Source organism: Myotis myotis, unplaced genomic scaffold (assembly GCF_014108235.1).
Source record: "Myotis myotis isolate mMyoMyo1 unplaced genomic scaffold, mMyoMyo1.p scaffold_m19_p_2, whole genome shotgun sequence".
Classification (NCBI taxonomy): Eukaryota; Metazoa; Chordata; class Mammalia; order Chiroptera; family Vespertilionidae; genus Myotis; species Myotis myotis.
Window position 1 is genome coordinate 135,831,115 of NW_023416324.1, and position 23,143 is coordinate 135,854,257.

Genomic DNA, 23,143 nt, shown 5'->3' on the forward strand with positions numbered 1-23,143 from the left:
CTCTTCCTACTTTCATGTTTGAAAGTGCGTCAGAAAAATATGATTTTAAAATAGTTCTTTAGCCCTAGCTGGTTTGGCTCAGTGGATAGAGTGTCGACCTGCAGACTGAAGGGACCCGGGTTCGATTCCAGTCAAGGGCACATGCCTGAATTGTGGGCTCGATCCCCAGTGGGGGGCCTGCAGGAGGCAACCAATCAATGTTTCTCTCTGATCATTAATGTTTCTATCTCTCTCTCCCTCTCCCTTCCTTTCTGAAATCAATTTTAAAAAATATATTTTAAAAAAACACACAAAATAATTCTTTAGCACTCTTTATTTCTGAATGATTACCTATTAACCGCACTCCACATTAGAGCTTACGGTATGTCAACCCTCATAATCTTCCTAACCTGTAAGTACATTTATAAATGAAGTGTATTTATAAATTTAAGTATACCTATAAATTAAGACCATTGAAATTAAAACAACTTAAATAGTTTAAAATCAAGTTAAGTATATTTTACTAGGGGCCCAGTGCACAAATTCGTACACCTTGAAAGGAACTGTGGGCCGCGAGGCTACAGTAGGCACAGGGGCAGTCTCAGCCCATCCTCCGCGCTTCTGCCATGTCCTCGGTCCCCTGTCTGCTGGCTGCCCCACTCCTGCCACTCCCATGTGCTGACGGCGCTGGCCCTACTTGCATCCGCGGACGACGCAGAGCGATCAGGGCCAGCACCAGCAGTGAGTGTGAGCAGCAGCTGCTGCCCTGATCACCCCTCAGGAGCAGGGGGAGGTGGAGAAGCCCTCAGGGGCGATCAGGGCGAGCAGCCGCCACTTGCACCTGCTGATGGCACCAAGTTCACCGAGTGATCAGGACCGGTGCTGGGCACCAGCAGTGAGTACAAGTGGTGGCTCCAGCGCTGGCAGCAGATGCGAGCAGGGCTGGCACCAGCAGCAGGTGCGAGTGCCAGGTAGGACCACAGCACACAGGAGCAAAGAATTTTCAGTAACCACCAGAGGCTCACCCCAATGACAGCGACCGGTGCCCCGCCTTGGTCAGGCATCCCCACTCACTTGCTCCACCATCCCACCGCAGCCAAGCCCACCATGTTCTGCACACACACCCCTGGTGGCCAGTATTCGTCATAGCGACCAGTTGTTCCAGTTGTTCTGCCTTTCAGTCTATTTGCATATTAGCCTTTTATTATATAGGATACCTCTGCAGGGAGGGAATGACTTTAAGCTTAGAAACATTAGGTGTTCTTAAATGAAAAGTTTGAGAGGCTCGACCACATGAAGATATCTTGTTGTTGCTAATAATGGAGAGTGGGATATCTGCATGAGTCAGTCAGTCCTATTTTTCCCTTAGTTAATGCTGTTGGTTTATGTTCTCTGCCCCTTTGTATATTGGGTCTCGTAGTGCCGCCTTAGTGATTTATATAAACTCATAAAAATATTATCTCAGTGATTTTCTGCAGTTCTTTCTCAAACGCCCTGCGCTGTCATCTTAAAACCATTTCTATGATCCCTGCCATCAAACTTCCTGTTGTTTTCTTTAATATAAATTTCTAGATATAGAATTGTTAGATCACCTTTGAGTTTGGGAATGAACTCTATGGCATTAAAGGACAACAATAGCCTTTTTAAAAATGTCTTTGTAAGCATTCTGCCAAAGGAAGAGGGACAATGCACACAGGTACTGTTTTTCTTAGAATGATGCTTAGCATTTCAGTCACATTTTCATAATCTTTTAACTTTTTCCTCTCTATGATTTAAAAGTTACATCATGTCAGCCATTAAATGCCTTCAACATAGTAGGTGTCTGTAGCTCTTACCACAGCAAACCCTGCTCGGGCGAGTGTTGCAAACCCTGATGGTTACTTATGAACCTGTCCAGGCTCCTTGCCTGTCCGCCCTTCCTTACAAACTAGTCACTCAACAAGTAGTAGAGAGGTGAGGAGGTAAGCTGAAATGCTTTTTTAAAAGCTGAAGGGTGAAGATGTAGACAGAGTTCAATAAGAGAGCCAGGAGGAACCAAGATGGCGGCATAGGTTAACGCCGGAGTTTGCTGCCTTGAACAACTACTTCAAAAGTGAAACTAAAAAACGGAACGGACATCACCCAGAACCACAGGAACGCTGGCTGAGTGTAAGTCCTACAACTAGGAGGAAAGAGAAACGCATATGGACACTCAGAGGAGGCGCAGTGCTGAAGTCAAATTCTGAGGTGCGGAGTGAACGGTTGGCGTTTTCAATCGGGAGGGAGTCGCAGACTCTGAGCTCCAGATCCGGGCGAGTCTTTAGGGACCCAGACTCAAACGGGAGAAGCGGGACTGTCTGGCTTCGGTCAGAGCGAGTGCAGCTTTCTCTCCGAGGTTTGCAGTGGTCGCTGGGACTCAGAGAGGCAGAGCCCCTGGGGACAGGACTGAGAGCCGCCATAACTGCTCTCTCCGGCCCACCCTGTTGATCCTGTGCGACCCGACCCGCCCCCCCAAGCCCTGCACACAGGCATTTGCCGGATAGCCTCAGGCAAAGGCTAGATTAGCACCTCCCTAGAGGACAGAAGTTCTCTCACTGCAGACACAGCTGATTCTCACAGCCACTTGGCATGGAGGTCAAACCCTCTGGTATTAGCTACAACAATCAAGGCTTAACTACAAGACTGAGCACAAAGACCACTAGGGGGTGCACCAAGGAAGCATAACAAAATGCGGAGACAAAGAAACAGGACAAAATTGTCAGTAGAAGATATAGAGTTCAGAACCAAACTTTTAAGGTCTCTCAAGAACTGTTTAGAAGCCGCCGATAAACTTAATGAGATCTACAAGAAAACTAATGAGACCCTCGATATTATATTGGGGAACCAACTAGAAATTAAGCATACACAGACTGAAATAACGAATATTATACAGACTCCCGACAGCAGACCAGAGGAGCGCAAGAATCAAGTCAATGATTTGAAATGCGAGGAAGCAAAAAACACCCAACCGGAAAAGCAAAATGAAAAAAGAATCCAAAAATGCGAGGATAGTGTAAGGAGTCTCTGGGACAGCTTCAAGCATACCAACATCAGAATTATAGGGGTGCCAGAAGATGAGAGAGAGCAAGATATTGAAAACCTATTTGAAGAAATCATGACAGAAAACTTCTCCCACCTGGTGAAAGAAATGGACTTACAGGTCCAAGAAGCGCGGAGAACCCCAAACAAAAGGAATCCAAAGAGGACCACACCAAGACACATCATAATTAAAATGCCAAGAGCAAAAGACAAAGAGAGAATCTTAAAAACAGCAAGAGAAAGAAACTCAGTTACCTACAAGGGAATACCCATACGACTGTCAGCTGATTTCTCAACAGAAACTTTGCAGGCCAGAAGGGAGTGGCAAGAAATAGTCAAAGTGATGAATACCAAGAACCTACAACAAAGATTACTTTATCCAGCAAAGCTATCATTCAGAACTGAAGGTCACATAATGAGCTTCACAGATAAGGAAAAGCTAAAGGAGTTCATCACCACCAAACCAGGATTATATGAAATGCTGAAAGGTATCCTTTAAGAAGAGGAAGAGGAAGAAAAAGGTAAAGATACAAATTATGAACAACAAATACGCATCTATCAACAAGTGAATCTAAGAATCAAGTGAATAAATAATCTAATGAACAGAATGAACTGGTGATTATAATAGAATCAGGGACATAGAAAGGGAATGGACTGACCATTTTGGGGGGGGAAAGGGGTGTGGGAGATGCGGGAAGAGACTGGACAAAAATCGTGCACCTATGGATGAGGACAGTGAGTGGGGAGTGAGGGCGGAGGGTGGGGCGGGAACTGGAGGAAGGGGAGTTATGGGGGGAAAAAAGAGGAACAAATGTAATAATCTGAACAATAAAGATTTAATTAAAAAAAAAAAAAGAGAGAGAGCCAGGAGCTTACTGTGGATGATGATTGTCCACTTGTTTTCAGGCACCGGTTCCAGTGGGTAACTTACTGCCGGCCGCTGGTCCAACCCACTGCTGTTCTGGACTCTATAAACGGGCGGGCGCTTCCAGCTTTTATCTTACAGCAGCAGCAGAGGCCCTGGTCCTGCCTGCGGTCGCTCAGTGACTGGAGTTGAGTTTCTGTTCCTGACCGTCTGGTGGCATTTCCTGAGGGAAATCAGTGTTCCTGGCACCTCTGCGCTCCCAGCTAGCTGCCTCCCTGTCCCCGTGATCAGTGCACTCTTTTCCAGCCTCCTCTAATCCCTAGCTCTGCGCGGTCCAGTTCCCTAGCACTGGCCACGTGGTTGTTTACATTGGATGAATAATAAAACCAACTCGGGCCCGTGGTCACAGGAGCCAGGTGCTCCGGGGCCAGCAGCCTCGTGTGGAAGAGCACGCAGGCCAACATCCTGTCACTGCAGAAAGTTCTGTGGGCAGTGCCTCCGACCTTCCCTGGTCAGCAGGTCGCTCTACCAGATAACGTACAAAAACAGCTCACACACGTACCTGTGTTTAAAACCTGAGCATGTTGTGGCCTTCTTTTCCTGCCCTTTTATTCATGGACTGACTCCCATCAGAGGTTCCGGACTGATGGATGGGCCTCTCGGTCCTTCCCTGGAACTGTCCCAGTGGCGTGTATTACTCAGCTCCTTTCTGTTGCACTACCCCCTTCACAGCGCTCACAAGCACCGCACAGGCCTAGCTCATCTCCCTGCCTCCTCAAACTGTTCCCAATAAATAGACTGTCCACCCCATCTGCGGTTCCTCGCCACGCACTCCTCCGCCATAACAGCCTGGACTCCACCACCATCTCCAACAAGCCGCTCAAACAGGCGTTTGTAGGTCACTAGCTGCCTCCTGCTTGCCAAACCCGAACAGCCTCATCACACTCACCCGCTCCCTCAGTGTCACAGAAGCATTTGGGACTCAGTTTTCCCCTTTCCGTGATGTTTTCTCTTCCGGCTCTCCTCGCCTGGCCACGTGTTCCATCAGCCCCCCTCCCCGCCCCCATATTCCCTGTCAGCGCAGTTCTGTCCTCCTTCCCCTTCTTCTTCTCCCCCATGCCTGGCTCCAGCCATTGCCCAGATTCAAGTGCCCAGACTTGCAGTCTCCACGCTAGATATTTCCCTCAACTCCAGATCAGAGGTCCAGGTTTGCCGAGTATCTCAGTTAAGATTACCCGCCTCTGTCTCAACATTGAGACATTCACTTCAAGTGAAGTTCTTAGCTCTGAGCATCTTTCCCCTCCAGGTTTCCTTATCTGTGACCAGTTATCCCACCCTGTCCCCACCACATCTCTTCCCACTTCTCACTCCTTTCCCTCACCCATTCCCTTTGTCTATCATGTCTCTCTTCTCACTGGCATGGTTTTCCTGGCCGTCCTTATTCACCAGTCCTGACCTTCCATGCCCGCCGCCCCCATGGCAGGTCTGGCTCTCTGCCTTGGCCTGAGAGACAGCCTGTGTACTGCTATTTTTGCGTCATTCTCTATTTCATTTTTTTTCTTAATATATTTTTACTAGAGACCCAGTGCATGAAATTTGTGCACGGGGGGGGGGGGCGGTTGGTCCCTCAGCCCACCCTGCACCCTCTCACAGTCAGGGACCCTTGGGGGATGTATGCCCGCTGGCTTAGGCCCAATCCCCCTGGAGGTCAGGCTTAAGCCGGCGGGTGGACATCCCTCTTGCAATCCGGGATACTTCGCTCCTTACTGCTCGGTGGCTTGCTGCTCCTTAGCGCTGCTGCAGAGGCAGGAGAGGCTTCTGCCACCACCACTGCACTCGCCAGCTATGAGCCTGGCTTCTGGCTGAGCAGCGCTCCCCCTGTGGGAAGGCACTGACCACCAGGGGGCAGCTCCTCCTGCATTGAGTGTCTGCCCTCTGGTGGTCAGTGCACATCATAGCAACCAGTAGTTCTGGTCATTCCGCCATAACAGTTGCTTAGGCTTTTATTATATAGATTGATTTCAGAGAGGAAGGGAGAGAGGGAAATAGAAACATGAATGGTGAGAGAGAATCATTGATCGGCTGCCTCCTATACATCCCACACTGGGGATCAAGCCCTCAACCGGATATGTCTATGACCAGAAATCAAACCAGGACCTCCTGGTTCATAAGTTGATGTTCAACCACTGAGCCACGCCTGCCAGGCAATTCTTTTCTTCACTCATGTTGCCAGATACAATTCCTGAAGGCCATTTATTTAAAAGTAGTCACAAACACACATATATATGAAAACATATGCATAATAATTACCAATGTAAATTTTTGAATAAACAATATATTCCCATGGTTTAAAACCCAAAAAGTAACAAAAGGCATGCAGTAAAAAACTTGGCTCCTACTTGTGCCCTGTATCTTCTCAGATCCTATCCTACTGAAGGATAGTCATGGTTAGTTTTATATTTTTTAAGAACATTTTTAATATACATACAAGTACACAAACGGGGGCAAAAGTAGGTTTACACTTGTGCGTATACAACTTGTATTATTAATGACATTATTTTCCATATGAACCTACTTTTGCCCCACCTTGTGTACATGTGTGTAAGTTTTCCCTTTTTATCATCATGGTAACATAAGAAGTATGCTATTTTACACTATTCTTTTTTTTAAGATTTTTTAATTGATTTTTTAGAGAGAAAGGAGAGGGAGAGAGAGAGAAGCATTGATCTGCTCTCTTCTGCACTCCCCCTACTGAGGATCAAGCCCGCAGCCCAGGCATGTGTCCTGACTGGGAGTCAAACCAGCAACTTTTTGGTGCACAGGACAACACCCCACCAACCAACTGAGCCACACAGGGCTACACTATTCTTCACTTAGTATTTGCTTCTAAAAAATCAGTCTTATAGCCCTAGCTGGTTTAGCTCAGTGGATAGAGCATCAGCCTGCAGACTGAAGGGTCCCAGGTTCAATTCCAGTCAAGGGCACAAGCCTGGGTTGCGGGTTCGATCCCCAGTTGGAGGTGTGCAGGAAGCAGCCAATCAATGATTCTCTCTCACCATTGATGTTTGTATCTCTCTCTCCCTCTCCTGTCCTCTCTGAAATCAATAAAATTATATTTTAAAAAATAAAAACTTACAGATATTTCATAAAGATCTCATTTGTATAGCTATATAGAATTCCTCTGTGAATGTATCATAATTTATTTAACCAGTCCTCTCTTGATGAACATTTAACTCATTCCCCATCCTTTGCTATTCCTAACACTTGTGCAAGGAAGAACACGTTTATAATTCATTTTGCTCTTGTGCAAGTATATGCGCAGGTCAGCTGTGAGTCAGTTCTTTGCTGACCTTGCACAGTGCCTGCTGCTGGTGCTTCACTTCTCATGTACCAAGTTACAGATCCTCAGCCCAGTCCCAGTCCCCAGTCCTCAGGCCTTCGAGGACACCCCACTGCAGCGGTTCTGTCTCCACCTGTCAGTATCGGAAGAGAATCATGCAGCTCAGTGGACAGTGGCAAGCAGTGGGAGCAGGTGACACTGTGGCCTGTTGGACTCTAATCTAGCTAAACGGCTCGACTTGCTCTCCCCTAGCACACCCCAAGCAGGTTTTTTTTTCTTTTTTAAAGAATAATTTGATTTTTTAGAGAGAGAGGAAGGGAGAAGAGAGAAACATTGATGGGAGAGCATAATGTCGATTGGCTGCTTCCTGCACGTTCCCCTACTGGTGATCGAGCCTGAAACCTGGGCCTGTGCCCTGCCTAGGAATGGAACCAGCAACCTCTCGGTTCACGGGAAGACACCCAACCAACTGAGCCACCTCCCCAGAGCACACCCCCAAGCAGCTTCTGTCTCCCTCCCTTCCCACAGAGTGCCCTCCCTCTCCTCTGTCCTGGCCCCTCCAGATTCATTGCACCCTATAGCCCGAGCTCACACGCTACCACATCCATGAAACTGCCTTGATTCCTACTCCTTTCTGCTAAAAGTGCTCTAGCCTTCCACCGAGTGCTCTCACAGGCCACCTCCTGTCCTCCCTGAATTAGGTTACAGAACCTGAGTTGTCCTAAGTTAGCTGCTAGTTAGTAACGCCTGGAACACAGGATGGTGCCTTGCTTTGATTTCTTGTTTATTTTTGTTTTTCCTTATCATGGGTCAATTTCCTTTATTTCTCTTCATCAAAATTTTTTTTTTTTCTCAAAGGTAGAAAGGATCCTCTCTGCATGGGAAACACCTGGGCCGGGGATGGTCCCTTTACCCACTCAGGTTTCCCTATTGCAACAAGGAGTGCTGGGAGTGCCGACAGCGCCTGCACAAAGCCCTGTAGCATAGCTTTCTCAGGGCTTCCTGCCAAGTCGCCAGTTGCCCATATGTGGAACAGGCCTGTTAACTTATTTTTCATTATTTTTTTACTTAGTTTCCTGTTTATTTTTTGTCCCTTGTCCTCTCCCTTTTGGCCACCATCAGCTTGTTCTCTATAGCTATAGGTCTGTTTCTCTTTTTTTATTGTCCTTTATTTTTTTTTTATATTTCACATATAAATGGATCATATGGTATTTATTCTCTATCTGACATACTTCATTTGGTATAATATCCTCTAAGTCCATTCACATTATTGCAAATAGCAAGATTTCATTACTTTTTATTGCTGAAAAACATTCCTGTGTGTGTGTGTGTGTGTGTGTGTGAGAGAGAGAGAGAGAGAGAGAGAGAGAGGAGAGAGAGAGAGGAGAGAGAGAGAGAGAGAGAGAGAGAGAGATCACTTCCTCTTTATCCATGCATCTATTGATGGATATCTGGGTGGCATCCATATCTTGGCTAGTAGCGCTGCAATGAACATAGAGCTGCATATGTCTCTTTTCCAACTAGTGTTTTTGTTTTCATCAGATATATGCCCAGAAGTGGAATTGCTGAGTTGTATGGCAGGTCTAATATATATATATATATATTTACAGAGAGGGATAGAGAGTTAGAAACATTGATGAGAGAGAAACATCAATCAGCTGCCTCCTGCACAGCCCCTACTGGGGATGTGCCCGCAACCAAGGTACATGCCCATGCCTGGGACCCTTCAGTCTGCAGGCCGACGCTCTCTCCACTGAGCCAAACCGGTTAGGGCATGGCAGGTCTATTTTTAAGTGTTTGAGCAATCTCCAGACTTTTCCATTAGTGGCTATACTAATTTACAATCCTACCAACAGTGTACAAGGGTTCCCTTTTCTCCACGTCCTTGCCAGAACTTGGCCTAAGGTTTCAAAAATTTGAAAAACAAAAGAATAAATTTGCCTTAATAAATAAATGTTGAACACACTCCACACACCAAAAAATAGAGAAAAACATTTTTGACTCACAAGAGACTTTAAAATATTTACCACAAAATAGATCTTAATTACTTTGATTTCTCATCCCCCAAAAGTCTCCTACCATAGTGTCTTGAATGGAAAAGTGTAATGTTGATGCTGTTCTTGTCTAACAAGAAGGTTTGGGGGACACTTTCAGTGCAGAAGTCAGCCCTGTCCCTGTGCATGTGGGTTGTTATCGCTAAATTAAAAATGCCTCCTTCTCCCTCCTAGGAATGTTTTTAAGAACCTAGAGCCATAACATCTGTGTTCTTAGTGGCTGCTCCTGTGCCTCCTGAGGAAGGAGGGTGCCATTCTGTCCCATGTTTATTCTGTTGCCAGCTAAAAGCATTGGCAGGATCAAAATGTCCAAATTACAGCATAACCAGCCCTTAACATGTGATTGGAAGCAGGTGTCCATTTTTATTATGAAACTAGAGGCCCGGTGCATGAAATTCATGCACAGAAGGGGATTTCCCTCAGCCCAGCCTGCACCCACTCCAATCAGGGACCCCTCGAGGGATGTCCGGCCACTCGTTTAGGCCCCTGTGGGATGGGGCCTAAACTGGCGATCAGACACCCCTCTCACAATCCGGGACTGCTGACTCCTAACCACTCACCTGCCTGCCTGCCTGATTGCCCCTAACCCCTCTGCCTGCCTGCCTGATCACCCCTAACCTCTCTGCCTGCCTGCCTGATCACCCCTAACTGCCTCTGCCTACCTGCCTGATCGCTCCTAACTGCCCTTCCCTGCTGGCCTGATCACACCCCCAACTGCCCTCCCCTGCCGGCCTGATCGCATCCCTAACTTCTCTCCCCTGCTGGCCTGATCACCCCTAACTGCCTTCCCCTGCTGGCTTGATCTCGCCCCCAACTGCCCTCCTCTGCCAGCCAATTTGGTATTGATTGGTCAGTTTCTATGCCAGTCAGCATCAAAAGCTCTGCCTCCTAGACAGTCATTGACTCCTCACAGTTGACCCAGATTTGGTTCTGATTGGTCGGTCTCTATGCCAGTCAGCGTCTCTGGGCCTATCAATGGGGCCTGGTCAGAAAAGCGTGGCTGATCAGCAGCCCCAGTGGAGGCCTAGAGAGAAATGGAGGCCCAACTGTTGGCCAGGCCAGGAGAGAACAAGAGGTAAGTTCTGATCAATGGCTGCCACAGAGGCTACGGATCAGACCCTGCCTCTCTCTCTCTGCAGGCCTCTCTTCGGGCCTAATCTGCAGCTCCCTAGGCAGTCAGTGCTGGGTCAGGGCACCGCAGCGGCCCCAGTCAGAGCTGGGTTGCCGCGGCAACCCAGCACTGATTTCTGGTGTTTGGTCAAGCTTTCGGTTGTTACTACCCTGGCTCTTTATTATATAGATTAAGATTGTTTTCTGAAACATCAATTTTAACTTTAGGTTCCATTGATTTTTATTTATTAGAATTAATCTCGCTAGTGCAGGTCTGGCTAGAACATCTTTAGAGGGTAGAGCAGAAAACTCTAAGAAGTGGGGAACTGGGTCCTGCACTTGCTGATGCTCCCTCCTTCTTGTTGGCAGGTCTTTGAGGAACCCTCCCTCAGCCTCTTCGCTCTGGAGCACTGTGAGGGCAGAGAGCTGCACCTCGAAGAGGCCGTGAACTCGGTTCTGAACAAGGACCTGCACTTCTACACCCAGTCCGTGTGGATAAAAAGTGGACAGTAAGTACGGGAGGAGGCCTCGGCCTGCTTCCGCCACTGCGTGGGACAGAGAGCGGTGCCTTTTATTCCCCCTCCACTGCTGTGTTGGATCTGACACGCTCCTCCTCATCTTCTCTCTCAAGTAATCACAGTGGTTTCTGTTCACAGAGGAGACAGTGGGCCAGGCCTTCTGGGCAGTCTTTGGGAAGGAAGGGCTGCCATGTGCTCAGCGCTTGTGTCACAGGGCAGGTCCATCAGATGACTGCAACCATCGAGCTCACGTTCCTTTCAGAGGAAATTTAATTAAACAGCAGCTTGGTGCAGGCCACTGGCTGCTTAAGACAAGTGGCCACTTATTTGTTCGCCGTGTTTTGATTTGACATTTCCTTCATCCTAAAGCTGTTTGCTCCAGGGCACTATTTCCTGCTCAGTCCCTTGGTTTGACTGAGCCTGCCTCCCAGCATTGCTGCCCTCCTCCTGCCCTCCCTCTGCCCTCCTCCTGTCCTCCTCCTCCTCCTACCCTTCTGCTCCCCTCCTCCTCCCGCCCTCCTTCTACCTTCCTCCTACCCTTCTCCAGCCCTCCTCCCGCTCTCCTCCCACCTTCCTGCCGGGAGCCGGTCCATCCTTGCTGTTTCAAGGGACCTGGCATATATGGCATACTGTTCTTAATATGTTTGCTCACCTTCTTGGCACTATGTGTTTTAACGAAGGTCACCTCTCAGAGAAAGGTTGTTTCCCCAGGTAGGGATTTTCCCCTGAAGTTAGGGAGGGAATAAAACCCCTTAACTAAGTGCCAGGCGGGTAATTAATCACTTTAACTACGAACAATCATGCTTAAGCTACATAATCTTTACTCCCTGGAATGGAGATAAGAAACGCCCTAACCTTTGGAATAGAGATTGATAGGATTGGAATCAACTGGTATAAATACAGATGTAACAAGACAACAGACACAGAACCTAGACACAGAACCTACACACAGAACCTACACACAGAACCTAGAGACAGAAGAACTTCGCTGGAGAGAACATGGCAAAAGATCCTGGACAGAAACTGGCCTCAGAACCTAGAGACAGAACCTAGAGACAGGACCTAGCGAGGGAACATGGCTACAGAACCTGGCTGGAGAACCTAGCGAGGGAACATGGCTACAGAACCTGGCTGGAGAACCTAGAGAACCTGGCTGGAGAACCTAGCAAGAGAACATGGACACAGAACCTGGCTGGAGATCCTAACCAGAACTTCGCTGGAGATCCTGACCAGAACTTGGCTAGAGATCCTGGCTAGGCTGCTGATCAACTGAACGCTGTCTCCGTGTCATTCCTTCTTCGCCGACTCCGTCCACACCTTTGGAGACCCCTGGACCTGCTGGGGTTGGACCCCAGCACCTTCCTCCTGCCTTCCTCCCGCCCTCCTCCTGCCCTGCTCCTGCACAGCTGGTGTTGGGAACCAAATGTCCACTAAGGGAACACACAGCCCTCGGTGATTAATGTGAAGAGGAATGTTTTTATTTCTTGTGACTTTTAAATTTTGTAATAATCAATTCTTTATATTTAAATATCTGGGGGTTGCCAAAACTGGTTTGGCTCGGTAGATAGAGCATCAGCCTGCGGACTGAAGTGTCCCAGGTTCAATTCTGGTCAAGGGCATGTACCTTGGTTGCGGGTACATCCCCAGTAGGAGGTGTGCAGGAGGCAGCTGGTCGATGTTTCTCTCTCATCGATGTTTCTAACTCTATCCCTCTCCCTTCCTCTCTGTAAAAAAATCAATAAAAATATATTTTAAAAAATAAATTAAATCTACACTAATAAAAGAGAAACATGGTAATTGGCGTACGACCGCTACCCTTCTCATTGGCTAATCCCCCTGTCACAGAGTAGGGCCGAGATATGCAAATTAACTGGCAGCCAAGATGGCGGCTGGCAGCCAGGCAGCTGATGCGAACAGGGAGGCTTGCTTGCTTCAGTGACAGAGGACTCCAACGTTCCCCGCCTGACTTGCTGGCCTCTCAGCTGCAACTCTAAGCAACTATATTGCAAATATAAAAGCTAAAAAAAAAACCAGAAACCTGCTTTACTCAGCGGGGCTTCAGCCAGCCGGACCGCAACATTGTATCAAATACAGACGGTAAACAAAGGCCAGAAACCTGTTTTCAGCAGCCGAGGCCTCAGAGCTAAAGCTGGCCCAGAATTAAAAAAAAAAAAGAAAAGAAAAAAGGAGCAGTTGGGAGTTTCAGTCCCAGCCTGAAAACAGCCCTCAGCCCCTCATCCAGGCTGGCCAGGCACCCCAGTGGGGACCCCCACCCTGATCCAGGACACCCTTCAGGGCAAACCAGCCAGCCCCACCCATGCACCAGGCCTCTATCCTATATAGTAAAAGGGTAATATGCCTCCCAGCACCGGGATCAGCAGAGCCGAGAGGCCTCCCGGCAACGGGATCAGCGTGCCAGGGGGCAGCGCCCAAACCCCCTGATCGCCCTGCAGCTCTGTGTGTGACAGGGGTCGGGGCCCCAAGTACCCCCGCCCCCCACTGGCCCTGCTCTGTGTGTGACAGGGTAGAGCCATAACCTCCCCATTGGCCCTGCCCTGAGTATGAGAGTGGCGGCGCCCCAACCACCTGATCGGCCCTGCTATGTGGGTGTTAGAGGGCGGTGCCCCAACCCCCCCCCCCCCTGCCCCACGGGCCCTGCTCTGTGTGTAATGGGGTAGAGCCATAACCTCCCCATTGGCCCTGCCCTGAGTGTGACAGTGGCGGCGCCCCAACCACCTGATCGGCCCTGCTCTATGGGTGATAGAGGGCGGCGCCCCAACCCCCCCCCCTCCACGGGCCGGGCCCTGCTCTGTGTGTGATGGGGTAGAGTCATAACCTCCCCATCTGCCCTGCCCTGAGTGTGACAGTGGCGGCGCCCCAACCCCCTGATTGGCCCTGCTCTGTGGGTGATAGAGGGCGGCGCCCCAACCCCCTGATCCGCCCTGCCCTGAGTGTGACAGGGGGAGGTGCCCCAACTCCCCTATCGGCCCTACTTTGTGAGTGACAGGGGGGAGCTCCTCAACCCCCTGATCGGCCCTGCTCTGTGCATGACGGGGGAGCTCCCCAACCCCCGATTGACGCTGCTCTGTGCATGACAGGGTATGGAGCCCCAACCCCCCTGATGGGCCCTGCTCTGTGCGTGACGGGGGTGGCGCTGCAACCTCCCCATCGACCCTGCCTTGAGTGTGACGGGGCGGTGCCCCAACCCCCCAATTGGCCCTACCCTGAGCGTGACTGAGGGTGGCATTGCAACCTCCCAATCTGCCCTGCTCTGTCCATGACAGGGGAAGGCGCCCCAGCTCCCCAATCGGCCCTGCTCTGAGCCCGACCAGGGGCTGCACCTAGGGATTGGGCCGGCCCTCTGCCACCCGGGAGCAGGCCTAAGCCAGCAGGTTGTTATCTCCCGAGGGGTCCCAGACTGCGAGAGGGCACAGGCCGGTCTGAGGGACCCCCCCTTCCCCGAGTGCACAAATTTTTGTGCACCGGGCCTCTAGTAAATAAATAAATAAATATCTGGGGGTAATGAAAGAGAAAAAAGCCAAGAATATAAATTGATTTGAAAATTGAGTCAACTGTTATAAATAAACGGCTTTTGCATTATTCACATGTAATAGCAGTTTATAATTTTCTGCAAAGCATTTCACATGGTTTGGTGTTCATTAAACATACATTAATTTACTCTGAGTATAATAACCCCCATATTATATTCCAGTACATTATTTAACACTTAACTGTAAACTGAATTCCATATCCCTGATTATCATACCTTTCACAGCATTTTTATACATTTCTTTTCTTTACATTCCTAAGTGGAACTGGTATTCATGGACTCATCTCAGAAGACTTGGCACCGTCTCATTTCATTCATTTGTAGAGAACTGGTGCCATTTTCCCTTGACCTTCTTATTTCTTTTCTTCTATTATCCACCTACTCTCACTGTTCAGGACTCTGTAAGAGATGGGTACACAGCGTAAGGAATGGGTAAGGCTGTCTGAAAGGTTTCCTAGGCCACAGATGGCTTATGGAATACTGCGTCTTGCACAGCCAGCTACCTACCCTCAGTGGCAGGTTTTGTTTAGGGGGTGTTTTTTTTAGTTTTTTGTTGTTGTTGTTAATCCTCACCCAAGGATATTTTTTCCATTGACTTTTAGAGTGAAAGGGAGGAAGAGGGGGAGAGAAAGAGAGAAACATCAATGTGAGAGAGACACATCAGTCGGTTGTCTCCTGCACCTGTGATTGAACCTGCAACCCAATTACATGCCTTTGAGTGGGAATCAAATCCAGGACCCTTCAGTGTGCGGGCTGATACTCTAACTACTGAGCATACCGGCTAGGACAAGTTTTTAGTTTTGTTTAATCCCCATATTATTCCATATCTCTGATCTGTGATAGTAATGAGGGCCATACTTTAGTGCACCATCCGTCACAGCTTTTCAACTGTGCAATTCATTTAGATTGATATATAATGAGATAGTTTATTAAAATCTTACCAAGGGCGTAGCCTGTGTGGCTCAATGGTTGAGCATTGAGGAGATCACAGTTCAATTCCCTGTCAGGGCACATGCCTGGGTTGTGGGCTCGATCCCCAGTGTGGGGCGTGCAGGAGGCAGCCAATCAATGATTCTCTCTCATCACTGATGTTTCAATCTCTCTCTTCCTCTCCCTTCCTCTCTCTGAAATCAATAAAAATATATTTTTTAAAGAAATGTTATGGAAAATGAATTTTGGAGCTAGAGGGGACCTTGTTTGGAAGCAGAGAAACCAGAGTCCTAACAAATCCAAATCTTCTGAGCCCCTGTCCAGTGGGCTTTTTCCTGATCATCGCTGCTTTTTCTGTTGAAAAATAGAATTATGTAGTTTTTTCTTTAAAATATCTACAAAGCCAGATGTTATAGAAGGAACCCTAGCTGCTGTAATGTAGGGACTGCCTTTTGTTTTGAAGTCCCTCACTCTTTCTTTCCTGCTCTCATATAGGTGGATAGCTTATGAAGGATCCAATTTCCTAGGAAGACAAATCCTACTCGAACCCAATGAGATCCAAAATTGGACGGCATTCAGCGGGTGGAAAACCATTGGTTCCCTCCGTCCTATGAAGCAGGTAAGGAGAAAAGAACCACGCCATCCAAAATAGCTCCATTTTCTAGTAGAAGTGGCATAAACCACACCAGCATCTGAAATAATGACCATTTCACTTAGGTTGCCATTTATGTAGCAGGGCGAGTGGCTTAGGGAATACTGTAGATTTTAACCAGTTCTTAAAATTCTGTCTACGGTCAGTGTTGGATTGTAGCTTTCAGTCCAAAGTCTTAGTGACCATGTTCCCGTTTCATAGAAAATGAAGGAATTATAAGCTCTGCAGCAGGCAAATGGAACGAGAATGAACTCTGAGACTGCACTCGTTTTACTCTCTAAGTATTTGGACTTTCCCCCACTTATAGAATACCCGGATGGGTCCTGGCAATTTAATCCAAGTCGCATCTACTGCACTAGTGCTTGTCAGTCTTCTGCTCAGAAGCTTCCCCTGCACTGAGAGTGACCCACTCTTCCCTGTGGCCCGAGGGCCTAGCTCTGCTGCCCCTCCCGTCTCCTGGCTCACGGTCTCCTCTCCTCTCACGGTGTGCCCCACGTTCCAGCATCCGGCTGTCCCACTCAGCTCCAGGCACAGGTTTGCCTCTGTCAGGTTCTCCTTCATTGGTTGCCTGGCTGCCTCTTACGCATCTCTCTAAAGTCAGCTTGCCTGCCAGGTCCTCAGATGCCTCTGTCTCCCTCTCTCCCAACCGAAGCCGGATCCTAAAGACCTGGTTCTCCTCCAAGCCCTTGCATGCGGTTTGTAACCATGTAGTTATGGTCAGAGTGGTGCTCTCACTCTGTTGCAGCCTGTGGAGGCTTTTTGCACTGCCCCAGTTCCTGTCACAGTGTAGGAGCTCAGGGACTTATTTAATGAAGGAATGAAAGTGAAAATGGATGAATGAATGTTTGATATTATGTAAAGAATTGTGGAGGATGAAGGATAGACATGACTTCTGCCTTTGTAAAGCTTCATTTTGAGGGGTAAAATATCCAACTCAAAATCTATAATAAAAGGGTAATATGCTAATTAGATCAGACATCCTTCCTGACAAAGCCGGGGCGCCAGCCGGGGGAAGGCCTACTCTTGCACAAATTTTCATGCATCAGGCCTCTAGTCCTATATAACAAAAGGCTAATATGCAAATTGTCCCCTCGACCAAAAGTTCGACCAGGGGGCGGGGCCGGCCAGCCAACCACCCACGGCCCCTACCCCCTGCCAGCCTGGCCCAATCAGCCATGATTGGGGTGGACTGGCAGGACCCCACCCATGCACAGATTCGTGCACCAGGCCTCTAGTAATAACATAAAATGCAAAACTGTGTGATCATCCAGAAGCCACAGGCAGTGCTGTTGCAGAGAATGGCAGTGTGGACATGTGTGGAAGTGTGGCAGGTTTTAGGAGCATGGGGAACCACAGGCTGTTGGGTCAGATGGTCAACAGGTAGGCCATTTGTCCTTTTCTCTAACCCCTTAGAGGCTTTTCTTACCTGATTCCAACAGTTCTTTAAGGTGGGAGTTTTTTCCCCCATTTTCTAGATGGAAAAATAAGACCCAGGGAGATAAAGCAAATTAAGCAAGAAGCATTCAAGTGTCAGAAGCTGGATTTGAACCAAATCGATTGTGCTCTAAAATCTGTGATCTTAGGCATCCGCACTCTACTCTCCTTCAAAATGAGATCCGTGTTCACAGAGCGTCACTCTTATGTTCCAGGCACTGAGCTCAGCGGAACAGTTGACATAAGTGCTGAGGCTCTGAGGTTCAGGTCTGACACACTGTTAAGTAGCTGATGGCAAGTAAAACCCTGGCCTAATTGGCTGCCCGACCAGCGTGGCTCAGTGGTTGAGCATTGACCTATGAACCAGGAGGTCACGTTTTAATTCCCAGTCAAGGCGCATGCCCGGGTTGCAGGCTCGATACCCAGTAGGGGTTGTGCAGGAGGCAATCAATGATTCTCTCATCATTGATGTTTTTATCTCTCTCTCCCTCCCTCTTCGTCCCTAAAATCAACAAAATATATTTTTTTATTTTTTTTTTAAACTGACCTAACACATGCACACGCACACACCTTCATTCCCACCACTCTGGTTCCATTGGTTCAGACTGTAGCCCTGTCACCTGTAAGCAGTGTGACTTTGAGCTGGAATGTCACCTCATCTCTTAGCAGCTAGGACTCCTCACTGGTGAGACGGTGACCACAGTCCTTACTTCTCACTAACGTTGTGAGGATTAAATAAGATACATGAAGAACTTGACACAACTCCTGGCTTGTATTGCTATAGTAACACATTTATCTTGCAAGTACCATTCACATGGCCCTGGAGAGAATCAGAGATGCTCTTCTGAGAGATCCTGGACGTCAGTGGGCTCTCCTGGCAGAGTATGTGGTACAGGGTTTCATGACCTTCACATGCTTATTCTTCCCTCCTGGCCCATGGGACGATGGGTAATCGCATGGGAAAAAGCAAGGCAGAAGTGGGACTTCTGTGTAGTTTTTACCAACCATTCAATAATATTTAATTCTGTGCTGTTAGAAACTTGAGAATATTTCCCTCGCTTCTGAAAGGTGATTCCTTGCTGGGGAAGGAGTCCCTGCCCATTGCTCAGGGCCCTGAGAATTAAAGAGAACTGGAACAATGGCCTCTCGCTTTACAGAGAAGCTTTTTTTTTTTTTTTTTTTAATATATTTCTCTTTATTGATTTCAGAGAGGAAGGGAAAAGGAGAGAGAGATAGAAACATCAATGATGAGAGAGAATCATTGATTGGCTGCCTCCTGCACACCCCCTACTGGGGAACGAGCCCGCAACCCAGGCATGTGCCCTTGGCTGGAATCGAACCTAGGACCCTTCCGTCTGCAGGCCGATGCTCTATCCACTGAGCCAAGCCGGCCAGGGCTACAGAGAAGCTTTTTGACAGTTAACACTGTTATTCTTGCATTGTGCTTTAGGAAATACCTGATTCCTATTCTGGTTAAGCATTTAATATCAAAATAATATTTTAACGGATTGTTTTTCCTGTTGTCCATTTAGGCCACAGCTTTAAAACCCAGCCAAGGAATTCTGGTTCTAAAACAGTACTGTAGGCCTTACTGTCCTTTTGGTAAGGCTGTTAGTACTGCTTTAATTCATATTCTTGCCTGGAAAGTTAGGAATAATTACAATGCGATTCTCTTTGAGGTTGGGAATTGGGAAGTCACTGAAGCACTTACAATGCGCATCAGTGTTTTACAGTCTAATTACAGAGGAGTCAGTACAAGTATGCAATAAGGGTAATTAGTGCCTTGCTGGAGTTAATTGATTAAACCTGTGATGTTTGTTCCTAACATAATTGGAACTCTGTCCTCTGTGAAGGTCATGCCTGATTTCTTATATGTACAAGGTAAGGAAACTGTAATAAAGATATAATGAAGCCTCAAGAATTAATAATTGGCCCTAGCCGGTTTGGCTCAGTGGGAAGAGTGTCAGCCTGCGGACTGAGGGGTCCCGGGGTTCGATTCCGGTCAAAGGCATGTACCTCGGTTGCATGCTTCTGGCCCTGGTCGGGGCATGCGGGAGGCAGCCAATTGATGTGTCTCTCTCACATCAGTATTTCTCTCTGTCTCTCCCTCTCCCTTCCACTCTCTCTAAAAGTCAGTGGCAAAAATATCCTCGGGTGAGGATTAAAATAAATAATAATTGCAGTGGGAGACCAGGCTGGATTATGGAAATTTAAATATGTTACTATCACATTACGAACGCAGAACTTATGATTTGAAACATGTAAAACAATTGTCAAGTAGGGGTCTTTTTCACCTGCTTTCAATGACCAGATAAAAATGTGTCTATTAAGTGTTCAAAGTGTTCGTTTCCTTAGAAAGGCTAAACATGGCAGCAGCTTACCAGAATTCCAGAGGCTTTGCACTGATTTCCCACAAATGTTGAGATAGAATAGTCGTTGCTGGTGTTGCCGTGATACTTTGTTGCATCGACCTGGCACTTACATTTCTCAGCAAAAGTCCTCCCTTATTACAGTCCTCCCTTATAACAGAGCACTTGTTAGTACTTAGCAAGGTTCTAACTGGGATGCAACACCTGACCCAGAGTCAGGGTGCTGCGTGTGCTCTGTGTTACCCCATGAAGACCGGAGGCCTAGGTTCCGGGACTGAAGACCAGCTTGCATGGAGCCTCAGTCGTGTGCTGTCCTTCCACCGTCTCGCTGAGTCTCAGCACACTGGCGCCTCTGGGACCGCCACTCACTCCCTGCCTAAGGGTAATGTGTGCTGTTCAGCACAGGCCGTAGGCTTAGAGCATCATGGTGAGGGAGGGCTTGGGTGCAGACAGACCATGCTTCTCCACCTCCTTTTAACCATTCTGATAAAATTCAGGTCATAGTTATACTTGGTTAAAGGGTTGTTCTGGTTTTTAATACTGACATAATAGAGTAGCTCAGAAAGCATTTAGTATTAAGTTTTTTATATTACTTTTAGAACTACCTTGCAGTGGTTCTCAACCTTCCTAATGCCGCAACCCTTTAATACAGTTCTTCATGTTGTGGTGACTCCCAACCATAAAATTATTTTCGTTGCTACTTCATAACTGTAATTTTGCTACTGTTATGAATCGTAATGTAAATATCTGATATGCAGGATGTATTTTCATTGTTCGCGACCCACAGGTTGAGAACCGCTGCTTTAGAGGCTAGTCCTAGATTTAATATTTTAAAACTGTCTATATTCCATATCCAGGGGATAAAGTCCTTTGTTACCCAGTTTTTTAATAAACAGTGTAAAGGTCAACAAAGTGTAAATGTAAACGAGGAGATGACGACAGCTCCTAGGGTGCTCGGCCACCTGGGTCTTTAAGACCTCCCACAGCAGCCACTTGGCACTCAATCACAGCTCAGGACAGCGTGTCTGATGGTTGCACGAAGCTGCTGCGAGGTCCTCGTAGGGAGCACCTGGCCTATTCCTACTCCCCTGCCTCCCCAGACAGTTAGAGCGTAGCAGCTATTGAATGAAGCTTGTCAAGTCCCTAATTCCACCCCCGTGCCACACAGAATTCTAGAGAATGAAAGTATTACCTTTACTCTTCTAAAGGACATTTTTCAGAAAAATATAATAGAGATTGTAAGTTGGAGCTTTGTGCTCAGTGGTGTAAGGATTTGCTAATAGGAAATATTAATTTATATATATTTGCTAAAGGGACTGAGTGAAACTGACAGGACCACGCTGAATCCCATCACCTCTCCCTTCCCCCCTCCAAGCCTCCCCTTGGGAAGGACTGATCTCCACATTCAACAGGTTTTTCCTAAATGCCTGTTTCTCCCTGTCGCAGCCTGCAGTGTACATCAGGATCAAGAACCGGGCCCAGAAGGAGTACCTGACAGCCATTGGAAATGCCGCTGACGCCCGGGCGAACTCTGTGTGCACCGCCCCCTACAGCGGGAAGAACACCCAGGTCTGGCACTACTGCCGAGGACTCTTCAAATCCAAGGTAACCAGCGCTCAAACCAGGCCCCGCTGATGGGTTTGGGCTTGTTCTTTTGGAAACCAGAATCTTGTCAAATCTAAAAGCGTGAAAAAATAACAGAACTTCCTAGAAACAGTTTGTCCCTGATTATATAAATACTGGTGTTGATACATGAAAGTGACCGGACTTAGAGAAGTGTTTGATCTAGAAAATTGAGTTTCTATTTTAAAGTAAAATCTAAGATCACACACTGTGATCTAAATGGTTCTTTAGAACCAATGGTGACAGTCACTGGGTTCAGGTTGGGCAGTGTGCTTCTCAGGTGAGGTGCTCCTTTAAAGTCCAGATGGAGGAGAAACCAAGATGGCGGCACAGGTAAACACCGGAAATTGCTGCCTCACACAACCATTTCAAAAATACAACTAAAAGACAAAACGGACATCACCCAGAACCACAGGAAGGCTGGCTGAGTGGAAATTCTACAACTAGAAGGAAAGAGAAAAGCACTGAGACGCAGACGAGGTTCGGAAGTAAAGTGCAGAGGTACGGAGGCGCACGTGGAAAGGGCTGGCAACTGAGGACACGGCTGTCTTTTTCAATCGGGAGGGAGTCTCAAGCTCCCGACTGCTCTGAACTCCAGTTCAGGGCGAGTCTCTGGGGACCCAAACTCATACGGGGAGAAACTGGACTGTCTGGCATCGGGCGGAACTCGAGGGCAGCTTTCTCTCAGAGGTGCTTGCAGCGATTACTGGGACACTGAGACCCGGGGCCTCTTAGGGCAGGGCTGAGGATCAGCCATAGCTGCTTGATCCGCCCTGTTGATCCCCTTTGACCCCGCCCCACCCAAGCTGTGCCCAGAGGCTTTTGCATATAAAAGGCCTGGCCCTTTGCAATCTGAAAATTACCTAGCAAACTGCAGCTGGGTCAGAGAGACCTAGAACTTTCAAAAGAAGGCCCAAAGCCCCACAGCAGCTTGCATTGCTTCACAGCTGGGCCTCATCTGAGCACCTCCAAACCCCAAAAAAAGAAGAGGAATCTGCAGATCTCTCCACAGCTCCTGCTGGGTAGCCTCAGGCAGAGGCTAAATTAGCACCTTCTCAGAGATCCAAGAGCCAGTGTACCAGTGGTCAGAGTGGGATCATCCAGATTACAACTCTTAAGATCCATAAGGGACACACTCAGGGGGCAGACTCAGTGAGCATCAAAGCCCCAATGAAGCAAGTCTTGCCCCAGAAGGGTGTCTCCAGCACAGAAGTTCTCCTACTGCAGACACAGCTGATTCTCACAGCCAGTTGACCTGGAGGTCAATTCCTCCCAGTGATACCTACAACACTCAAGGCTTAACTACAACAAGACTGTGCACAAAGCCCACAAAGGGGTGCACCAAGAGTGTCCACCTCAGGTAATTGGGGAGGCTGAGCCACTGGGCCCTATAGGACACCTAGCACACAAAGCCACTCTATCAACACAGGGTAGCATAAAAAATGCAGAGACAAAGAAACAAGTCACAAATGACAGAAATGGAGGAAAGCAAACTACTGGATATAGAGTTCAAAACCACACTTATAAGATTTTTCAAGAATTGTCTAGAAACCGCCAATAAATTTAGTAAGACCTTCAATAAGTCTAGTGAAACCGCCAATAAATTTAGTGAGACCCTCCAGAAATCTAGTGAGATCCTCGAGGTTGTGAAAAAGGACCAAC

General features: G+C 47.8%; 1 protein-coding gene across 5 annotated transcripts in view; it reads left to right on the forward strand.

Annotated features, from left to right (window-relative positions):
* CRYBG3 (crystallin beta-gamma domain containing 3) overlaps positions 1–23,143 on the forward strand; it is a 131,278-nt gene that overhangs the window by 103,383 nt on the left and 4,752 nt on the right. For 4 of the 5 annotated variants that reach the window (XM_036352724.1, XM_036352725.1, XM_036352727.1 and 1 more), the window contains 3 exons: positions 10,775–10,914; positions 15,899–16,022; positions 21,305–21,463. In XM_036352724.1, coding sequence (XP_036208617.1) covers positions 10,775–10,914; positions 15,899–16,022; positions 21,305–21,463 — 423 coding nt within the window. Of the gene's footprint in view, positions 1–3,942; positions 4,236–10,774; positions 10,915–15,898; positions 16,023–21,304; positions 21,464–23,143 lie in introns of those variants that run through there. The other variant, XM_036352726.1, reaches the window with a different exon arrangement.